Source organism: Sciurus vulgaris (assembly GCF_902686455.1).
Source record: "Sciurus vulgaris genome assembly, chromosome: 9".
Taxonomy (NCBI): domain Eukaryota; kingdom Metazoa; phylum Chordata; class Mammalia; order Rodentia; family Sciuridae; genus Sciurus; species Sciurus vulgaris.
Window position 1 is genome coordinate 29,515,464 of NC_136469.1, and position 18,397 is coordinate 29,533,860.

Genomic DNA, 18,397 nt, shown 5'->3' on the forward strand with positions numbered 1-18,397 from the left:
GCTCCTTTCCTCAGGGAGTTCACAGGTAGTAAAATAAACAAAATTGGCATTCTTTACTCCATGTCCAGCATCACACTCCCCAGGTGAGCTGGTAAGTGGCTATTTATGTGACAGTTTTTTAATGACTACCCAGATCCTTCCTGTGGCCAGAAACAACACATGGGTTAAGGCATTGAGCCTGTAAATCACAGCAATTATAGGGGACACGGTTTAGATAAAAAAAATAACAAAACCAGCTCTGCTTCTGGGTTGATAATGCAGCTCCTTCTTCTTGTCCAGTGTAAAGCTTGCAATCTCTGTGTGTGTTTCCCATTCTCTTTTTAACTCTGAGAATGTTCATGGATTTGCTGTGGACGTTGAAGACATATCTGCTTTAGTAAAGGGTGGAAGGAATTCAGGAATTTCCCCAGATGATTAGAGTTATTACTTTTGGCTTTGCACTTTTTTAAGCCTTTTCAATGGTGACTCCAAATTAGGGTCATGAGCCCAAGAGGGATATATGTGCTCATGGTCCATTGGATGTGTCTGGCAGTAGTGTTTTAGAAGGCCTGACTCCTCTCTGTACTTTTTAATTTTTTTTTATTATTTTGCGTTTATAGTGTCCATACTGGTATTGTGTATTAATCAGTATTTGTATGTTTATGTATTTAATTATTTATGCTCATTTTTAGCTATTGGGAACCTTCTTTAGCTCCAGTCACTCATTTCACTTTGCTGACCATGTTTGTCATTGTCAAACATCACCTTTGCTCCAGGGCCCCCTTGATTAATTTGTGTATAATCCTTTTGATCATAAGCCTTCTTCCTGGGTTAACTGCCATGTGATCTGCCGGGTGTTCTGTGTCACTCCTGAAGATGTGGTACACCTTGAGTGTGTGGGGTGGGCCATCTGCGGTCAGAGGCCACCCGGCAGGCCTCCTCTGGGGCTGCTGGAGTGCTTTGTCCTGCCTCAGCAGTGCGCCATGCTGCTCCTGGGCATTGCTGGAAGGAGAAGTATTGGCCTCAGATCCTGTGATTCAGTCCCATGTTCAGGGGGAAGGACTTCAGCATTATCAGGCATTCTGGGTTATCTGAAATGCAGTGCAGGCAACCAGCCCTCCTGTTCGCACAGAAAAAGATCGCATCAAGGGTGAGACTCCTTTGTCAGAGGGGATGGGGTTCAGTCATTACTTTCTTTTGATTAATGTGGGGGCCAGTCTTATTGTTGGCCCTACCATTTCTTTAACTTTGCCTGGGCCTTCCTTGCTTCCTTCTGTCCTTCCATCCTTCTTTCTGTCCTTCCTCCCTTCTTTCCCTCCTTCCTTCCCTCCCTCTGACTGTCCCTCCCTCTTGGGACTTGACTTTTCCTCTTCAATCTGGAACCTACCCCCAGTCTGTTTACAGAGAGCCCTTGGGGCCTTTCATGTTACCTGTATGAAAACACCAGTTGAGGAATTCACCATGTTTCAAAGTGGTTATTGTTCCTGAGAGGTTAGTGTCACCCACATTCCAGGTGGCCCATGTGAGCATCCCAGGTGCGACTGGAGAGTGCAGCACCTTGGACTGGGCTTGAGCATGTCCACGCCGGTCTGAATGACAGTGCAAGGAACATAATGGCAAATTGAATAGTGATGATTTCAGAATCAGGTCACAAGGACGGACTCTTCTGGAAGGAAATGGCCTGGGAGATGGAGGAAGTGAAGTTTTGGCAACTTGGCTGGGAAAAAGGTTTTGATGGCAGTGGAAGAGAGCACCTTATAGAAGGGTATTGGAAACAGGCTCAGTTTTGGCTTTGTTTGGATGATGAATAGTAGAAAGTGGAGGAGGCAGAGCAGAGAGGAGGGGCCGAGAGTGCGGCTGGGAACAGGGCCCGCAGCTGGTAGGAGCAAATGCTGTGGAGTCGCCATTTTGGAGTTTCTTCCTCTGGCTCTTTGCTGTGAATTGTTGAGGCCCAGGTGGATGAAGAGCAGTTACAGGGGAGGGGATGTGAGTTAAAATTCGACCTAACCTCCTGTGTCTTCTGTCACTACTGCCTCTGATTCCCTAGAGGCAACCCAAGGAAACACGTAAGGCTGGTAAGAAATGTGGCATAGACAAAACTGAATGAAAACACTTTGTTTACTGAGTGTCCCTTTAGCTGCCCAGTACAGTGTTTTCACATGTGACCACTTAGGAAAACCAAGGCAATAAAAGTGCAGTGTTCTGTTTGTCTCTGTTAGGGTACCTCAACTCAGGTGCGACATAACTGACGTGTAATTGGCAGACTTGGCTCTACTCTGTTAGTAGATTCAGTTCCAGAGCTCGACTTGAAAACCAACAGGATGGAGGAGATCCACTTGCCCACACGTTCCTTATGTTATGGTTTGTCAAGGGCAGCTTGGTGAACAGCCAGCTTGGGTCCAGGGCAGTCTGTGATTCAGAGCCCACCACAGGAAAGACCGTGATTGACCAGTGGTGCCCTTGAGCTTCCACACTATCCCCTGGGCCCAGTGATCTGTTCATGGCAGCCCCAAAATGGTTCCAGAGGGGCTATTCAGCAATAGCTGCGTTCCACATAGTGACGCTGGAGCATCCGGACTTAGGAAACGACCCCGCCTGGGCTTCCTCTACCTTCTGAATGTCTGTCTTGTACCTTAAGTTGCTGGAGTGATGAATCTAACACCAGATCGTCTGGCTTAGCCCTCTAGTTGAATCTTTCAGTGGCATCTGACCACCTATGTGCCAGGGTGGGGTTCTTCATGACCTGGCCTCTGTTGCTTCCTGCCTCTCACTTAGTCTCTAGAGATGCACAGTTGCTTGGAGCTCCTAGCCACCCTCATCCCTGGGCAAGTGTCTGTTGTGCAGTTTATATCTCTGTGCCTTAAGCACTTGCTCTTCTGTCTAGAACATTCCTTCCCTGGATAAATGCCTCTCCTCCTACAGGACTCACGTGGGACGGCATTTCTTCCCTGCTCTCTCTCTCATGTTCCCACTCTATGTTCCAACATCACCCCTGTTTTCTTTCGCTGTCACACTAACTGCCTTTTATCACAATTACATATACAGTACCTTCTTGACTTCTTGCAAGTGTCTCAAGATTGGAAACCATTTGTAGTTAGTCTGTGTTCCCAGTGCCCAGAACAGAGCACGGGGTATTGTAGATATTCAGTAAACTGCTGAAGAAAGGCAGGAAATATGAAATACTACTTTATAAGGCTTTGAGGATTTAGGAAACAGTTTTGAATACACACTAATTTTAAAACATTGTATAATTTGCTTCCAGGAAGATCTTTGGACTTACATTGAGTGATCAGGAAGTGTACGTTTGTGTTTAGTTTTTATAGTCATCTGTAAGAACAGTTTACAACCTAATAGATTATTACTTTTTTCTTACCTTTATGTCTTTGCCTCTTCCAAATGGAAGAGGGCAAAAGTGGAGAGAAGCATTGACCCACCAGTTAATGAACTGTTCAACTCAACTACCGTGTAAATTAACCCCTCATACTAGTTATTTTTCATGGCACAGTTGTACTTTGCGACTTTATGGATCTTTCTGTATTCATCATCTGCTTCTTTCAAGCATTGATACTAAATGGTGTGCCTTCTTAAAGTCAGGAGAGCAGAGGAGGGTAGGTGTAAAAGATCCATTGGAGATGTGCATTTCTGCCTTTACTTCTAGTTGGTTTATAGCTCAGAGCTTCTTACCATCCTCAACCTCCAAAAATAAACTGTTTCATTCTTTGTTTAGATAAGAAAATGTCAGCTCAAATACAGTAATGTAAAAGGTGAGGAAGAGCCAGTGAGCTAGTAAACTTTTTCATCTTGGAGGGGCTTGCAGGGGATGGGGTCGGGAAAAAAATGGACCCAGCCAGATTGGTTAAGTTAGATGTGTTTCCACAGTAAAAAAAAAAAAAAAAAAAAGATCATATATTGTAGGTGTAGTATCTTTTTTTTCCCCTGGTACCAGGGATTGAACTCAGGGTTGCTTAACCACTGAGCTACATCCCCAACCCTTTTTAAAAAATATTTTATTTAGAGACAGGGTCTTGCTGAGTTGCTGAGGGTCTCACTGAGTTGCCGAGGCTGGCTTTGAACTTGCGATCCCCCTCCTGAACTGCCGGGATGGCAGGAGTATGACTGGATATGCACAGTATCTTGTGTAGAGCTCCAAGTAGCCAAAATCTATTAAAGAAGTACAGAGGGTCTATGGGCAGCTTCGACCTGGGCATTTGAAGCTTGTTTACTTGCTGTGTTCGTTTTCAGTCCTTTGGTGTGTGTTTTGTCATAGACTAAATGACTAAATGACAGAGAAAGCCTTTGGGAGCTGAAAAGTTGGGGAGTATTTATTGGAGAGTTCCAGTTAATCTTCTGAACATCTTATTAAATCGAGGTTTGTTATCATTTTAAAAACTAAGGCCTCCCTCCCTAGCTTTACAAGTAGCCCCAAACTCGACAATAGACAGTAGAAATGAAAGCGAAGAAAAGCTGCGCTTCTCAAGACGGAGGACTGAGGCATGAGCCTGTCCTTCCGTCGGACCCAGACCCGGAGCAGAGAAGCCCGTCAGAGCATCTGCAGCTGCCCTACCGCACGCTCATTGGTAACTCTGGTTTTTGCTGTGATCAAAATTATTGTTCTCTGGAATGTCATTACTTAGACCATTTCTCTTGAGTTCTTTCCATAGCTCCTCCCTGTCCCGTTCCTGTTTCAGGTTTAGAAAGGTCCCTGGGACTCAGGCCTGGAGCTGCCATTGCACACGCCTTAGAAGGCCATTTCTGTAATGTAAGAACTGACTTGGAGAAGACCCCTTAAATCCTTACGGAGATAGGTGTGCAAGGGATGCCCCCAATGGAAAGACTCGGCCACTGAGTAATGAGCAAAAACTGGATGGAAACTTATTTTATGTTAGTTATTTGGTATTAAGTGGAATTTGGCATATGGACAGCCAAATCCTGCCTTTCTTCTGTGTGATGGAAAATGTTGCTTGGCAACTTGGTTTTTTTCACACTCTCACTTTAAATTAGCATTCCAAAGAGTTTGGAAGTATGACTTTCTTGAAACAACCAGGCTCTAACCAAAGTAGCAGAAATAATCATCTGTTGATATAGGTGTATATCTAAGACGAAGAGCAGTGTTAAGATGGAATCGACTCAAACACTTTTGTTTACCATGAGGCAAAATCATCCGTTAGCTGGAGGTGTGATTATGTGATTAATGTAGAGCTTCCATTCTGAAAGCATTTAAGCTTCCTATTTAGAGTTTGTAACTGTTTACAATTCGGGCCCACTCTGGAATTTTCCATTTGATATTTTCAGACTGTGGGTGACCACAGGCAACTGAAATTGTGGAAAGCAAAACATGAATGAGAGGGGACCGAGCCTTGAGGAAGCAAAATAAATGAAGCGGCAGGCCCAGGCTCTAAAATCTTCCCGACTCCAGCGCATGTGCTTTGAACTGAAAGGGCAAGGAGTCTGATGTCAGTCAGAGGGCCCTGTTTTCTTGTTTCTGCACTGAGTCCAGCCAAACCCCAGCCAGCCTCCTCCTCCACACGGACTTCTGATCCCACCAAGCGGGAGGCAGAGTCAGGAGGAGAAGTAACCCGTCGTCTGTAAGCCAGAGCCACGTGCGGTGTCAGTGATCTCCAGCACTTGTGGGCAGATCCACAGAGGTCCCCGAGACCCAGTTTAGGCACTGTTCTCACCCAGGAATGAGGAACTCCCAGATGGGATAGTAAGAGGACTGATCTTGGAGGAAAACTGGGGGGAAAATACCTGTTATATCATTAAATTTTTCGGTTTTGTTTTATACATGTCTGAATAAAATGCTAAAGTAAAAAAAAAAAATCGGGCCTATTATCTCCAACTAATGAGGTCATCATTAGAGATAAGAGTAGGAACATCTGATGTTCACCATAAAAGAAAGATGCTATTTGTTAATTTTAGTTAGCCCCAACAGTCCTCATGTGTGTAGGTCAAAGTGCTTTGAAATTGGGTTAAATTTGGCTATTTTTATCTGATTGATGATTTGAATACCATCTTTATACTGTTGATTTGTGTGTTTCTTTTTAGACTTGTGATAATTTACATGTGGATCTAAATGTGATCCAGGCTCACGATTCTCTCTCACATCCTATTTTTAAAAGTTTTTAGATCAACAAACACCTAGTTATGATCAGCAAAACATTTACTTTACGATTTCTGATCTCCACTGGTTTACTTGATTAGGGAGCGTGGGCTTTGGTAGGTGTAGATTAGTTTAAATGGCTTTTCAGCCTAACGAAGTGAACTTCTTTTGCAGAGGGGCTATTTGCAAAGCACAGTTTCCTTGCTTTCACTTTCTCACCTCCTATGATACTTTGGCCTCGTTAGCTGTGTTTTCCCTGAACCATTCGTATCCTTGAGACTGCCAGCGTGTAGCTGTGTGGAAGCCAAGGGTGGGCAACCTGGGGCAAGACTGAGAGTCTGAGGTAGAGGGCCAGGCCCAGGAAGGCACTGTGAGCAGCTGGAGTCGTGGCATCCATTGGCCTGAAGGTCAGAGTTGGTAAGTGGGTGGAACTGCAGTAGGCAGAAATCAGGGAAGCCAGAGAGTGTTGGAGTTGTGACAAGAGGGCACACGAGGAAAAGATCAGGTCACATCAGCAATCAATCTCCAGAAACTGAAAGAACCAGGGCACTGCTTGGGGCAGCAGAGGTGGGACCTTGGGGTGAAGGTTCTTTGGCATCTCAGTGTGGCTGCTTAGGCACCCCTGCCAGGGTAGGAACCACTCCCAGGGCATGGGTTCCCAGAACCCACGTGAAAAGCAGGTCATGGGTGTGTCTACCTGGCAGGGGATGGAGGAAGCCTGGGCAGGACCCGCCGCCTAAGGGTGGAGGCTAAGGGTGTGTGGCAGTGCAGGCCTGATCAGCACTTCTCTGGGTGTTTGTGCCCCGTGACTCACAGGCCTGGGTTGTAACACAGCCCTCTTCCAGGCGGTAACCCCGGGGGTGGGGTGGGCTGGGAGCGAGGAAAGGGGTGTTAAGCTGCCTGCCTCACTGCGGAAGATCAGCAAGCCTTCTACCTGGGTGGTTACTGTAACTCCATTCTCACGCTTCTCTGCCCATTAACCCAGGGGGACGAGTAGAGGAGCCACCATGAAGAAAGTTAATATGCTTCCGTTCAGCAGGCTGCACTCCATAAAAATCCCAGTTCTCTTTGTAAGATTCCTCAGAGCAGGACTGGGGATGTGGCTCAGGGTCTGCCCTTGCCTACGGTGGGTGAGGCCCTAGGTTCCACCCCCAGCACTGCGGGAGTCAGGAGTCTGCTTGCAAAGGAATAGGTTGGAATAAGTAGTATAAATAAAGGTTAATTCATGAAAAAATGTGATTATGGTCCTGTGTATTACCCACATAGGATACATGATATATATCACATGTACAAATATATGCATAATTATAAATTTATATTGCTAAGGAGATGTCCAATAATGTTTTAAACTTAATCTTTTGGTCCTTTTTAAAGATATTAGTATAAACTGCTTTGTCTCCTTTTATTTTGAATTTATATTAAGAAATTAGAGCAACTTATAGGAAAGAACTAATAAATTTTAAAATATTACTTAGTCTCTTCAGATCAATTTCTAATCATATGTTTGTCAGTCTATTTGCTTTTTAACTTAAATTATTTCAAGTATAAATGTATGTGTAATGATATGATTCACTTACGTAACAATAGTTGTATTATGGTAATATAGCCTTCTGATTATGATTCTCTTATTAACCATTTGGATCAATAATATTTTAATTTTTATTATTGTAAAATACTATTGATATAAAAGTTTTTAATGAATTACTTTTGGATTGTTTCCTTGGGACATTTTTCCCAAAGTCAGATTAACAAGTCAGAGGACAACAATTTCATAACTTCTGTCACATATTATAAGATTGTTTTCCAGAAAGGCCGAGGTTATTTTCCATGCCACCATCAATGTTTGAGGCCCAATCCTGGTTTTAGACAGCTTAGGCAGTCTTAGCACACCTGAGAAGTAAAATTAGGTTTCTTTTTTTTTTTTTTTTTTATTTTATTGTAAACAAATGGGATACATGTTGCCTCTCTGTTTGTACATGGCGCAAAGGCATACCATTTATGTAATCATAAATCCACATACAATAATGTTGTTTGATTCATTCTGTTATTTTTTCCCTTCCCCCCACCCCTCCCACCCCTCTTTACCCTCTATACAGTACTTTCTTCCTCCATACTTGCCCCCCTCCCTAACCCTAACTCTAACCCTAACACTAACCCTTCCCTCCCCCCCATTATGTGTCATCCTCCACTTATTAGCGATATCATTCGTCCCTTGTCTTTTTGAGATTGGCTTATCTCACTTAGCATGATATTCTCCAATTTCATCCATTTGCCTGCAAATGCCATAATTTTGTCATTCTTTATGGCTGAGTAATATTCCATTGTGTATATATACCACCGTTTCTTTATCCACTCGTCAATTGAAGGGCATCTAGGTTGGTTCCATAGTCTGGCTATTGTGAATTGAGCAGCTATGAACATTGATGTGGCTGTATCTCTGTAGTATGCTGATTTTAGATCCTTTGGGTATAGGCCAAGGAGTGGGATAGCTGGGTCAAATGGAGGGTCCATTCCAAGTTTTCTAAGGAATCTTCACACTGCTTTCCAGAGTGGCTGCACTAATTTGCAGCCCCACCAGCAATGTATGAGTGTACCTTTCTCCCCACATCCTCGCCAACACCTGTTGCTTGTATTTTTGATAATCGCCATTCTAATTGGGGTGAGATGGAATCTTAGGGTGGTTTTGATTTGCATTTCTCTTATTACTAGAGATGTTGAACATTTTTTCATGTTTATTGATTGCTTGTACATCTTCTTCTGTGAAGTGTCTGTTCATTTCCTTAGCCCATTTGTCGATTGGATTATTTGTATTCTTGGTGTAGAGTTTTTTGAGTTCTTTATAGATTCTGGAGATTAGTGCTCTATCTGAAGTATGATTGGCAAAGATATTCTCCCACTCTGTAGGCTCTCTCTTCACATTACTGATAGTTTCCTTTGCTGAGAGAAAGCTTTTTAGTTAGAATCTATCCCAGTTATTGATTCTTGCTTTTATTTCTTGTGCTATGGGAGTCCTGTTGAGGAAGTCTGGTCCTAGGCCGACATGTTGAAGATCGGGACCTACTTTTTCTTCTATAATCTGCAGAGTCTCTGGTCTGATTCCAAGGTCCTTAATCCATTTTGAGTTGAGTTTTGTGCAGGGTGAGAGATATGGGTTTAGTTTCATTCTGTTGCATATGGATTTCCAATTCTCCCAGCACCATTTGTTGAAGAGGCTATCTTTTCTCCATTGCATATTTTTGGCGCCTTTGTCTAGTATTAGAAAGTTGTATTTATTTGGGTTTGTGTCCGTGTCCTCTATTCTGTACCATTGATCTACCTGTCTATTTTGGTACCAGTACCATGCCGTCTTTGTTACTATTGCTTTGTAATAAAGTTGAAGTTCGGGTATTGCGATACCCCCTGCTTCATTTTTCCTGTGAAGGATTGCTTTAGCTATTCTGGGTTTCTTATTCTTCCAGATGAATTTCATGATTGCTTGCTCTATTTCTGTAAGGTACGTCATTGGGATTTTAATTGGGATTACATTGAATCTGTATAGCACTTTTGGTAGTATGGCCATTTTGACAATATTAATTTGGCCTATCCAAGAACATGGGAGATCTTTCCGTCTTCTAAGGTTTTCTTCGATTTCTTTCTTTAGTGTTCTGTAGTTCTCATTGTAGAGGTCTTTCACCTCTTTTGTGAGATTGATTCCCAAGTATTTTATTTTTTTCGATGCTATGGTGAATGGGGTAGTTTTCATAATTTCTCTTTCTGAGGATTCCTCACTTATGTATAAAAATGCATTGGATTTATGAGCATTGATCTTGTAACCTGCCACTTTACTGAATTCACTTATGAGTTCTAACAGTTTTCTGGTGGAATTTCCTGGTTCCTCTAAGTATATAATCATATCATCCGCAAATAGGGATAGTTTGAGTTCTTCTTTTCCTATTCGTATTCCTTTAATTTCCTTGGTCTGTCTAATTGCTCTGGCTAGAGTCTCAAGAACGATATTGAATAGGAGTGGTGAAAGAGGGCATCCCTGTCTTGTTCCAGTTTTTAGGGGGAATGCTTTCAGTTTTTCACCGTTTAGAATGATATTAGCCATGGGCTTAGCATAGATGGCCTTTACAATGTTAAGGAATGTTCCCACTATCCCTATTTTTTCTAGAGTTTTGAGCATGAAGGGGTGTTGTATTTTATCAAATGCTTTTTCTGCATCTATTGAAATAATCATGTGGTTCTTGACTTTAAGTCTATTGATATGGTGAATTACATTTATTGATTTCCGGATGTTGAACCAACCTTGCATCCCTGGGATAAAACCCACTTGATCGTGGTGCACTATCTTTTTAATATATTTTTGTATGCGATTTGCTAAAATTTTATTGAGAATTTTTGCGTCAATGTTCATTAATGATATCGGTCTGAAATTTTCTTTCCTCGATTTATCTCTGTCTGGCTTGGGTATCAGGGTAATATTGGTTTCATAGAATGAGTTTGGGAGGGTACCCTCCTCTTCTATTTCATGGAATACTTTGAGAAGTATTGGAATGAGCTCTTCTTTAAAGATTTGTAGAACTCGGCTGAGAACCCGTCTGGTCCTGGACTTTTCTTTGTTGGTAGGCTTTTGATGACCTCTTCTACTTCATTACTTGAAATTGATCTATTTAAATTTTGTATGTCCTCCTCGTTCAATTTAGGCAATTCATATGTCTCTAGAAACCTGTTGATGTCTTCGAAATTTTCTATTTGGTTAGAATATAGATTTTCAAAATAGCTTCTAATTATGTTTTGTATTTCAATCGTGTCTGTTGTGATATTTCCTTGTTCATTCCGAATTTTGGTGATTTGGGTTTTCTCTCGTCTTCTCTTTGTTAGAGTGGCTAAGAGTTTATCAATTTTGTTTATTTTTTCGAAGAACCAACTATTTATTTTGTCAATTTTTTGTATAGTTTCTTTTGTTTCAATTTCGTTGATTTCAGCTCTGAGTTTAACTATTTCCTGTCTTCTACTACTTTTGGTGTTGGTCTGTTCTTCTTTTTCTAGGGCTTTGAGCTGAAGTGTTAGGTTGTTTATTTGTTGATTTTACTTCTTTTATTGAATGCGCTCCATGAAATAAATTTTCCTCTAAGTACTGCTTTCATAGTGTCCCAAAGATTTTGATATGATGTTTCTTTGTTCTCATTTACCTCTAGGAATTTTTTAATTTCCTTCCTAATATCTTCTGTTATCCATTCATCATGTAATAGCATATTGTTTAATCTCCAGGTGTTGGAGTAGCTTCTGTTTTTTACTCTTTCATTTATTTCTAACTTCAAACCGTTATGATCTGATAGAATACAAGGTAGTGTCTCTATCTTCTTGTATTTGCTTACATTAGCTTTGTGGCATAATATATGGTCTATTTTAGAGAAGGATCCATGTGCTGCTGAGAAGAAAGTGTATTCGCACTTGGTTGGATGGTATATTCTATAAATGTCCGTTAAGTCTAAAATATTGATTGTGTTATTGAGATCTATGGTTTCTTTGTTCAATTTTTGTTTGGAAGATCTGTCCAGTGGTGAGAGAGGCGTGTTAAAATCACCTAGTATTATTGTGTTATGGTCTATTTGGTTTCTGAAATTGAGAAAGATTTGTTTGACATACATGGATGAGCCACTGTTTGGGGCATAGATGTTTATGATTGTTATGTCTTGCTGATTTATGGTTCCCTTAAGCAGTATGTAATGTCCTTCTTTATCCCTTTTGACTAGTTTTGACTTGAAGTCCACCTTATCTGTAATGAGGATGGATACCCCAGCTTTTTTGCTGTGTCCATGTGCATGGTATGTTTTCCCCCATCCTTTCACCTTTAGTCTATGTGTATCTCTTTCTACGAGGTGAGTCTCTTGCAGGCAACATATTGTTGGATCTTTCTTTTTGATCCAATCTGCCAGTCTATGTCTTTTGATTGATGAGTTCAGGCCATTAATATTCAGGGTTATTATTGAGATATGATTAGTATTCCCGGTCATTTGGTTCATTTTATTTATTTATTTATTTATTTATTTATTTTGAGACGACTTGGTTCTTCCTTTATTTGACAATTCCTTTAGGATGGTTCCTCCCATTGCTGATTTGTTTCTTTGTTTTTCATCTCTTCCTCATGGAATATTTTGCTGAGAATGTTCTGTAATACTGGCTTCTTTTGTAAATTCTTTTAGCTTTTGTTATCTTGGAAGGATTTTATTTCATCATCAAATTTGAAGGTAAGTTTTGCTGGGTATAAGATTCTTGGTTGGCATCCATTTTCTTTCAGGGCTTGAAAAATGTTGTTCCAGGCCCTTCTAGCTTTTAGGGTCTGGATTGAAAAATCTGCTGATATCCGTATTGGTTTCCCCCTCAATGTAATTTGATTCCTCTCTCTTGCGGCCTTTAAAATTCTGTCTTTATTTTGTATGTTGGGCATTTTCATTATAATGTGCCTTGGTGTGGGTCTGTTGTAATTTTGTATATTTGGAGTCCTATAAGCCTCTTGTACTTGATCTTCCATTTCATTCTTCAGATTGGGAAATTTTCTGATAGTATTTCATTGAATAGATTGTTCATTCCTTTGGTCTGTTTCTCTAAGCCTTCCTCAATTCCAATAATTCTCAAATTTGGCCTCTTCATGATATCCCATAGTTCTTGGAGATTCTGTTCATGATTTCTTACCATCTTCTCTGTTTGTTCAACTTTGTTTTCAAGGTTAAATATTTTGTCTTCAATGTCTGAGGTTCTGTCTTCCAGGTGTTCTGTTCTATTGGTTATGCTTTCTATGGAGTTCTTAATTTGGTTTATTGTTTCCTTCATGTCAAGGATTTCTGTTTGGTTTTTTTTTCAATATCTCTAACTCTTTATTGAAATGATCTTTTGCTTCCTGTATTTGCTCTTTTAACTGTCGATTGGTGCGATCATTCAGTGCCTGCATTTGCTCTTGCATCTCGTCATTTGCTTCCCTGAGCATTTTAATTATGTACATTCTGAACTCCCTTTCTGTCATTTCTTCTGCCATGCTGTCGTTGGGTTTCATTGATGTAACATCTAGATTTGTTTGCAGCATTTTCTTTCCTTGTTTTCTCATATTGTTCAGGTATCAGTTGACCGCTGTGATATTGCAGATTTCTTCTATTGTCTTATAATATCCCTGAAGATTTCTATTATATCCCCTCTTAGTCTTCAGTAGCCTGAAATCTTGAAGGAAGTTGATAATGCAGTGCTCCACAAGGGAGCTGACTCCCTAGGGGTGGTGGCCTTCTGGTGGGGTATATTCCCTGCTAGTGGGCAGAGGTTCCTTCACTTGCTGATGAATGGTCATCCAGAAGGGAAGTAGGTTGTGGGCTGATGCAAGACCAGTTTGGGCCTGTGTCTCTGATTTTACGGTCCTTTTGGGAGAACCTCACCCAACAGGGAGGAGTCACCCGGTGGGGAGGTCTCGCTGGTCGGTTTTCCTCCCAGAGGTTCCGTTCAATTCACAACTACCGCCTGGGCTGGGCAGCCTTCTTCTGCAATGATCCCAGGGACCCGGACCTACCTCCTGGGCCTGGAAGCCTCACCCTTCACAAAGGAATCTCCTTCGGCTGCCTCTCCTCAGAGAAGCTCCCTGCAGTCCTGGAGCCTTCGCTCCGCCCCTCAGTTTGTCTGTGGGGCCCTTCCACCAAGAAGCCGTCTAGGACCCTGCTCTGCACTTTTCGCCTGGCTATGCGGCCCCTCCTCTGAGCAGCCACCTGGAGCCCCTTACAGTCGCTCCGAGTCCCAGTGACCCGCCACACGCCTTTTCCTCCGGCAGCTACCTGTTGTTCCGTGCGGTCGCTCTAAGACCAAGTGACCCACCACGCACCACTTTCTCCACCAGGCAGTTACCCAGAGATCTGGTGCGTCACGAGTCCCAAGAACTCACTGTGCACCTTCTTGTCCCGACTGCCTCCTGTAGCCCTGGTGCAGTCACTTCGAGCCCAAGCACCCCGCCGCGCTCCTCCTCCTTTTCCAGACAACCCCCCTATGTTCAGGAGCGGATGCTCTGGGACCAAACCACTCACCACGCTGTTCCACCGGATATCCGCCCAGAGCCCTGGCGCAGCTGTTCCAATTCCAAGCGACGTGCCGAGCCCGTATTTCTCCTTCTCCTCTGGGCAGCCCCCTGTGTTCAGGGGTGGTCACGTTCAGTCCAAACAGCTCACCAAGCACCTTCTCCTTTGGGCAGCCGCCCAGAGCGCGGGTGGGTTGCGCCGAGTCCAAGCGCTGTGGTGAACAGCCACCTCTCCAAAGCTCCCAGCTGTCTGCGATCACTGCTCCGGCGGGGGGAGGGGCGCCTCGCCAGCAGTTCTACTTTGCAAAGATCCCTGCTTTCGGGGCTACCGCCCTGTCCGGGGGCTACCGCCCTGTCCGCCTGCCCAGTGGGAAACGCTCACCCGGCTGCTTTGAGTTGGTCCCAAGTCTCTCAATATCTCCTTTTCTTGAGTCCTGAGTCCACGCTGCTCCTCCGGATAGCCGCCCGGAGCCCTGGCGCAGCTGATCCAATTCCAAGCGACGTGCCGAGCCCGTATTTCTCCTTCTCCTCTGGGCGGCCCCCCCCTTCAATGCTCCCAGCTGTCTGCGATCACTGCTCCGGCGGGGGGAGGGGCGCCTCGCCGGCCGTTCTACTTTGCAAAGATCCCTGCTTTTGGGGCTACCGCCCTGTCCAGGACTCCTGCCCCATCCGGGACGCCTGTCCAGTGGGGGACTCTCGCCCGGCTGCTTTGAGTTGGTCCCAAGGCTCTCTATATCTCCTCTTCTTGAGTCCTGAGTCCTGGAGCAACACGAAACGCAGCCACCCTCTAGTCCGCCATCTTGAATCCCCCGTAAAATTAGGTTTCTACCTGTGGTGGCCGAGCTGTAAAGAGAGCTCTTATAAGTAAACTCAATATGTGGACTTTGAAATTATGGAACTGATAAAGTGTATAGCTAATCTATTCTATAATGTGGAGCCTTGAAGCTTGGGACTTCTGGGGCTGGAGAGTATGAGGTGCTGAGGTGGAGCCCCCTTTTGGACTAGTGTGGTACTGTGATTCTGCTTTGTGAGTTGTCTTCAAGGCTCAGCCAAAGGGAAAGGGGGAGACCTAGGTCCCAAGGTCCAGTGAGCTCTTCAGGCTGGTGAGGAATTTGGAGGGTGTGATAGAGGCACTAGGGTTAGGGAATACTCTGGAGACAGGTCTGTAGCAAGAGAGGATAAACCAATGTCTGCCCAGTGGCCGCCCCGTGGCCGCCAGTCAGTGAGTCACTTACCCTCCTCACTGAAGGCCTTCCTCATTAAAAATGTCAATTCAAGAGTATTGGGGTGACTTTTCCTTGTGAAAAGCATTATCAGTTTTACAGTGGAAGTTGATAGAAATTATAGATTCTGTGGAAATCCACTCATTTCTGTTAGGAGGTACTTGCCTGGTCCATAAAGATCCCTTTTGCTAGCTTCTGACAGGGAGAAAACGTAGACCTTTATCTGAGAAGTACGTTTGCCTCTTTGCTTATGCATGCTGATATAGCACTGTGTGTTTTCCAGCTTCCCCAGTGACTTGCAGAAATTCTATACCTAATGCAGAACATGTAACAGTGCATCGCAGACTGGGCCAGGAGGTTACTGCAGAGACACACATGGCGAGCGATTCAGAAAGGAAAAAAGGAGTAAAATAAATCATTGCTGAAGTGTTTGGTTTGTTTAAAGATGTGTGTATACCTCCCCCACCTCCACCTCAGTACTAGGGATGGAATCCAGGGCCTCACACATGCTAGGCAAGCAGTGCTCTACCACCTCAGCCCGCATGGATACATTTTAAGGGAGTAAATTGTATGGGATTATTGTAGACATCCAAGTCACAAAGTTAAATGGAAACTGTGGTGTAAAATTTTTCAAATTGCCAGGTCTCAGAGTAGGAGTGTCAATTGGCAGAGAAAGCTAGGTAGGAGGCTTTCCAATGCCTGCAGTGGTAAGGGAGAGAGAGAGAGCCAGGACTGTGACTGACCCTCTAAAGTATTGACTTAGTTTCTACTGTTAGTTTGTTTTTGTAGTGAGGAATATTGAGAAATATACATCTGCACCATTTTGTCATTCAGAGTCATTAACGACACTCACAGTCATCACCATGATTTCCAAAACTTTTTCATCACTCCAAAGTTTAGGGACTTAATTTATAATTAGCTATCTCAGATTTTTTTTTTTTTTTTTTTTTGGCTCAAAGAAATACAGCATTGAAAACCTCCAATTCTGAGTTGCAGCACATGCCACACAGGTGATTCTGCTGGGTCCACGTCTTTGTTCATAAGTTTCCTTTCATCCTTCCTACCTGGCCTGAAGAGGCTACCATCCAGGGAGAGTGGGGAGGATATTGTTTGTCAAGGAGCAGCTGATAGCTGTGTTCCTCTGCCGAATCTCCAAAGCAACTCCCTTTATAGGAGACATGGTTAGTTAGCATTTATTTTGCTTGTTTATTGTATTTCAAGTTAAAAAGTCAACATTATATTGTTGACAGTTTAGAAAAAAAATTGAGGAACTTGTCATCCCTTTGAACACAAAAGCTATGATTATTTCCCCATAATTCTTTTCACTCCTTTTTCACCTATATATTTTTGACATATTTCATAATTATGGATCTCACGCACATAACTGGCTTTTTTCATGTAAATGCGACTACAGTTTTTCATTTTGTTCAAATAGTCTCATAATAATAAGCCAAGGAATTCAGGTATCTCAGTTTGCATGACCATACTGTTTTCTTTGATATTTAGGATGCTGTAATTTTTAACTGTTATAAATGAGCATCTTCAAACATCTTCTTCATAGTTTAGCCCTTTCATTTTATGAGAGAGAGAGACAGGAACACACACACAGACACACACCACATTTATCTTACTGTGGGCAGTGGCTCCTGCGTTTTGGGTGATGACTTGGTCAAATCAGTGGTGCTATGTTTTTGTGATTGTGATAAGCTCAGATAGATAACGGATGTTCGGTTTGCTTACAGGTTGTGAAAATCTTGGAAAAGCACGACCCCTTGAAGAACACCCAGGCAAATATGGGTCCATCCCCCCCTGGATGAGGCCAGTGCCGTGCAGAACTATGTGGAACACATGCTCTTCTTGCTAATTGAGGAGCAAGCCAAGGATGCGGCAATGGGGCCGATTCTGGAATTTGTGGTCTCTGAGACATCATGGAGAAGCTCTTCCTGTGGAGCTTGAGACGGGAGTTTACCGATGAGACTAAATGGAGCAGCTGAAGATGTACGAGATGTTGGTCACCCAGTCGCACCAGCCCCTGCTGCACCACAAGCCCATCCTGAAGCCTCTGATGATGTTGCTGAGCTCCTGTTCGGGCACGGCCACCCCCGCCGTGGAGGGGAAGCTGGTGGTCCTGCTCAATCAGCTCTGTTGCATCCTTGCCAAAGATCCCTCCATCCTGGAACTCTTTTTCCACACTAGTGAGGACCAAGGGGCTGCCAACTTCCTCATCTTCTCCCTTCTGATCCCCTTCATTCATCGAGAGGGGACGGTGGGCCAACAGGCACGGGATGCTCTGCTGTTTATCATGTCTCTCTCGGCCGAGAACAGCATGGTGGCCCATCACATCGTGGAGAACACCTACTTTTGTCCAGTAAGTCCCACTCCTTGGCATGTTTTCCTGCCACTCCCCTGTCTCTCTCCTGTGCTAATGATAAATACTTTTTATTTATTTTTTTCCCCTCAAGTTGTACCTCCTATGGGAAGATGTTTAGAGGAAATCTTTGGAGGGAGCAGGGAAATCTAAGTTGAGATGCTATTTGGCTGAGCAGTGTCAGCTCAAAATAAGCCAACAGAGGAAACTAGAAGTGCTTCCATTTCTGGTTATTTTTATTGGATTGGGAACAATTTTAGTTTTTTTTCCCTAAGAACATATCCTCAGAGATGGGCAAAACCTGCACTTTCTAAATTCTTAGCTTTTCAGGTTGATTTTGCTCCAGTGAATCAAAGCATGTGGTAGGACCCCTCTCAGTGGGTTTCACACATTAATTTATTTCTCAACAAGATAATGACTGTTAATTATAGATCTGAAGCATTGATTTTATTTAAAAAATGAATACATACTTGCAGATCCGATAACAAGAAATGCTCTGATTAGTTTCTTATTCCACGGTATGGTGAGACATAGAGTACAAGGTTCTTTACAGGTATTGGAGTAGCTCAGGCCCAGTCAGTTCAGAAAGTGGTGGAGTTTCTGGAACTCATGGGGGGTCTTAGGGCTCTGAATATTTTTTGGCGTTGGTGCTTCTTTGGAAAGGGGATGTAAATGGCAGCTTTCTAGATTTGTGC

The 18,397-nt window shown here is 43.2% G+C and overlaps 1 protein-coding gene across 6 annotated transcripts in view; it reads left to right on the plus strand.

Annotated features, from left to right (window-relative positions):
* The window catches only part of FHIP1A (FHF complex subunit HOOK interacting protein 1A), a 294,902-nt gene that overhangs the window by 149,058 nt on the left and 127,447 nt on the right, over window positions 1-18,397 (plus strand). Inside the window, exon 4 of one of the 6 annotated variants that reach the window (XM_079154189.1) lies at window positions 17,077-17,702. The exons of the other annotated variants lie outside the window; for them this stretch is intronic. Within the exon in view, the coding sequence (XP_079010315.1) occupies window positions 17,316-17,702 (387 nt within the window). The 5' untranslated portion in view covers window positions 17,077-17,315. The remainder of the gene's footprint in view (window positions 1-17,076; window positions 17,703-18,397) is intronic. 6 annotated transcript variants of the gene reach the window in all.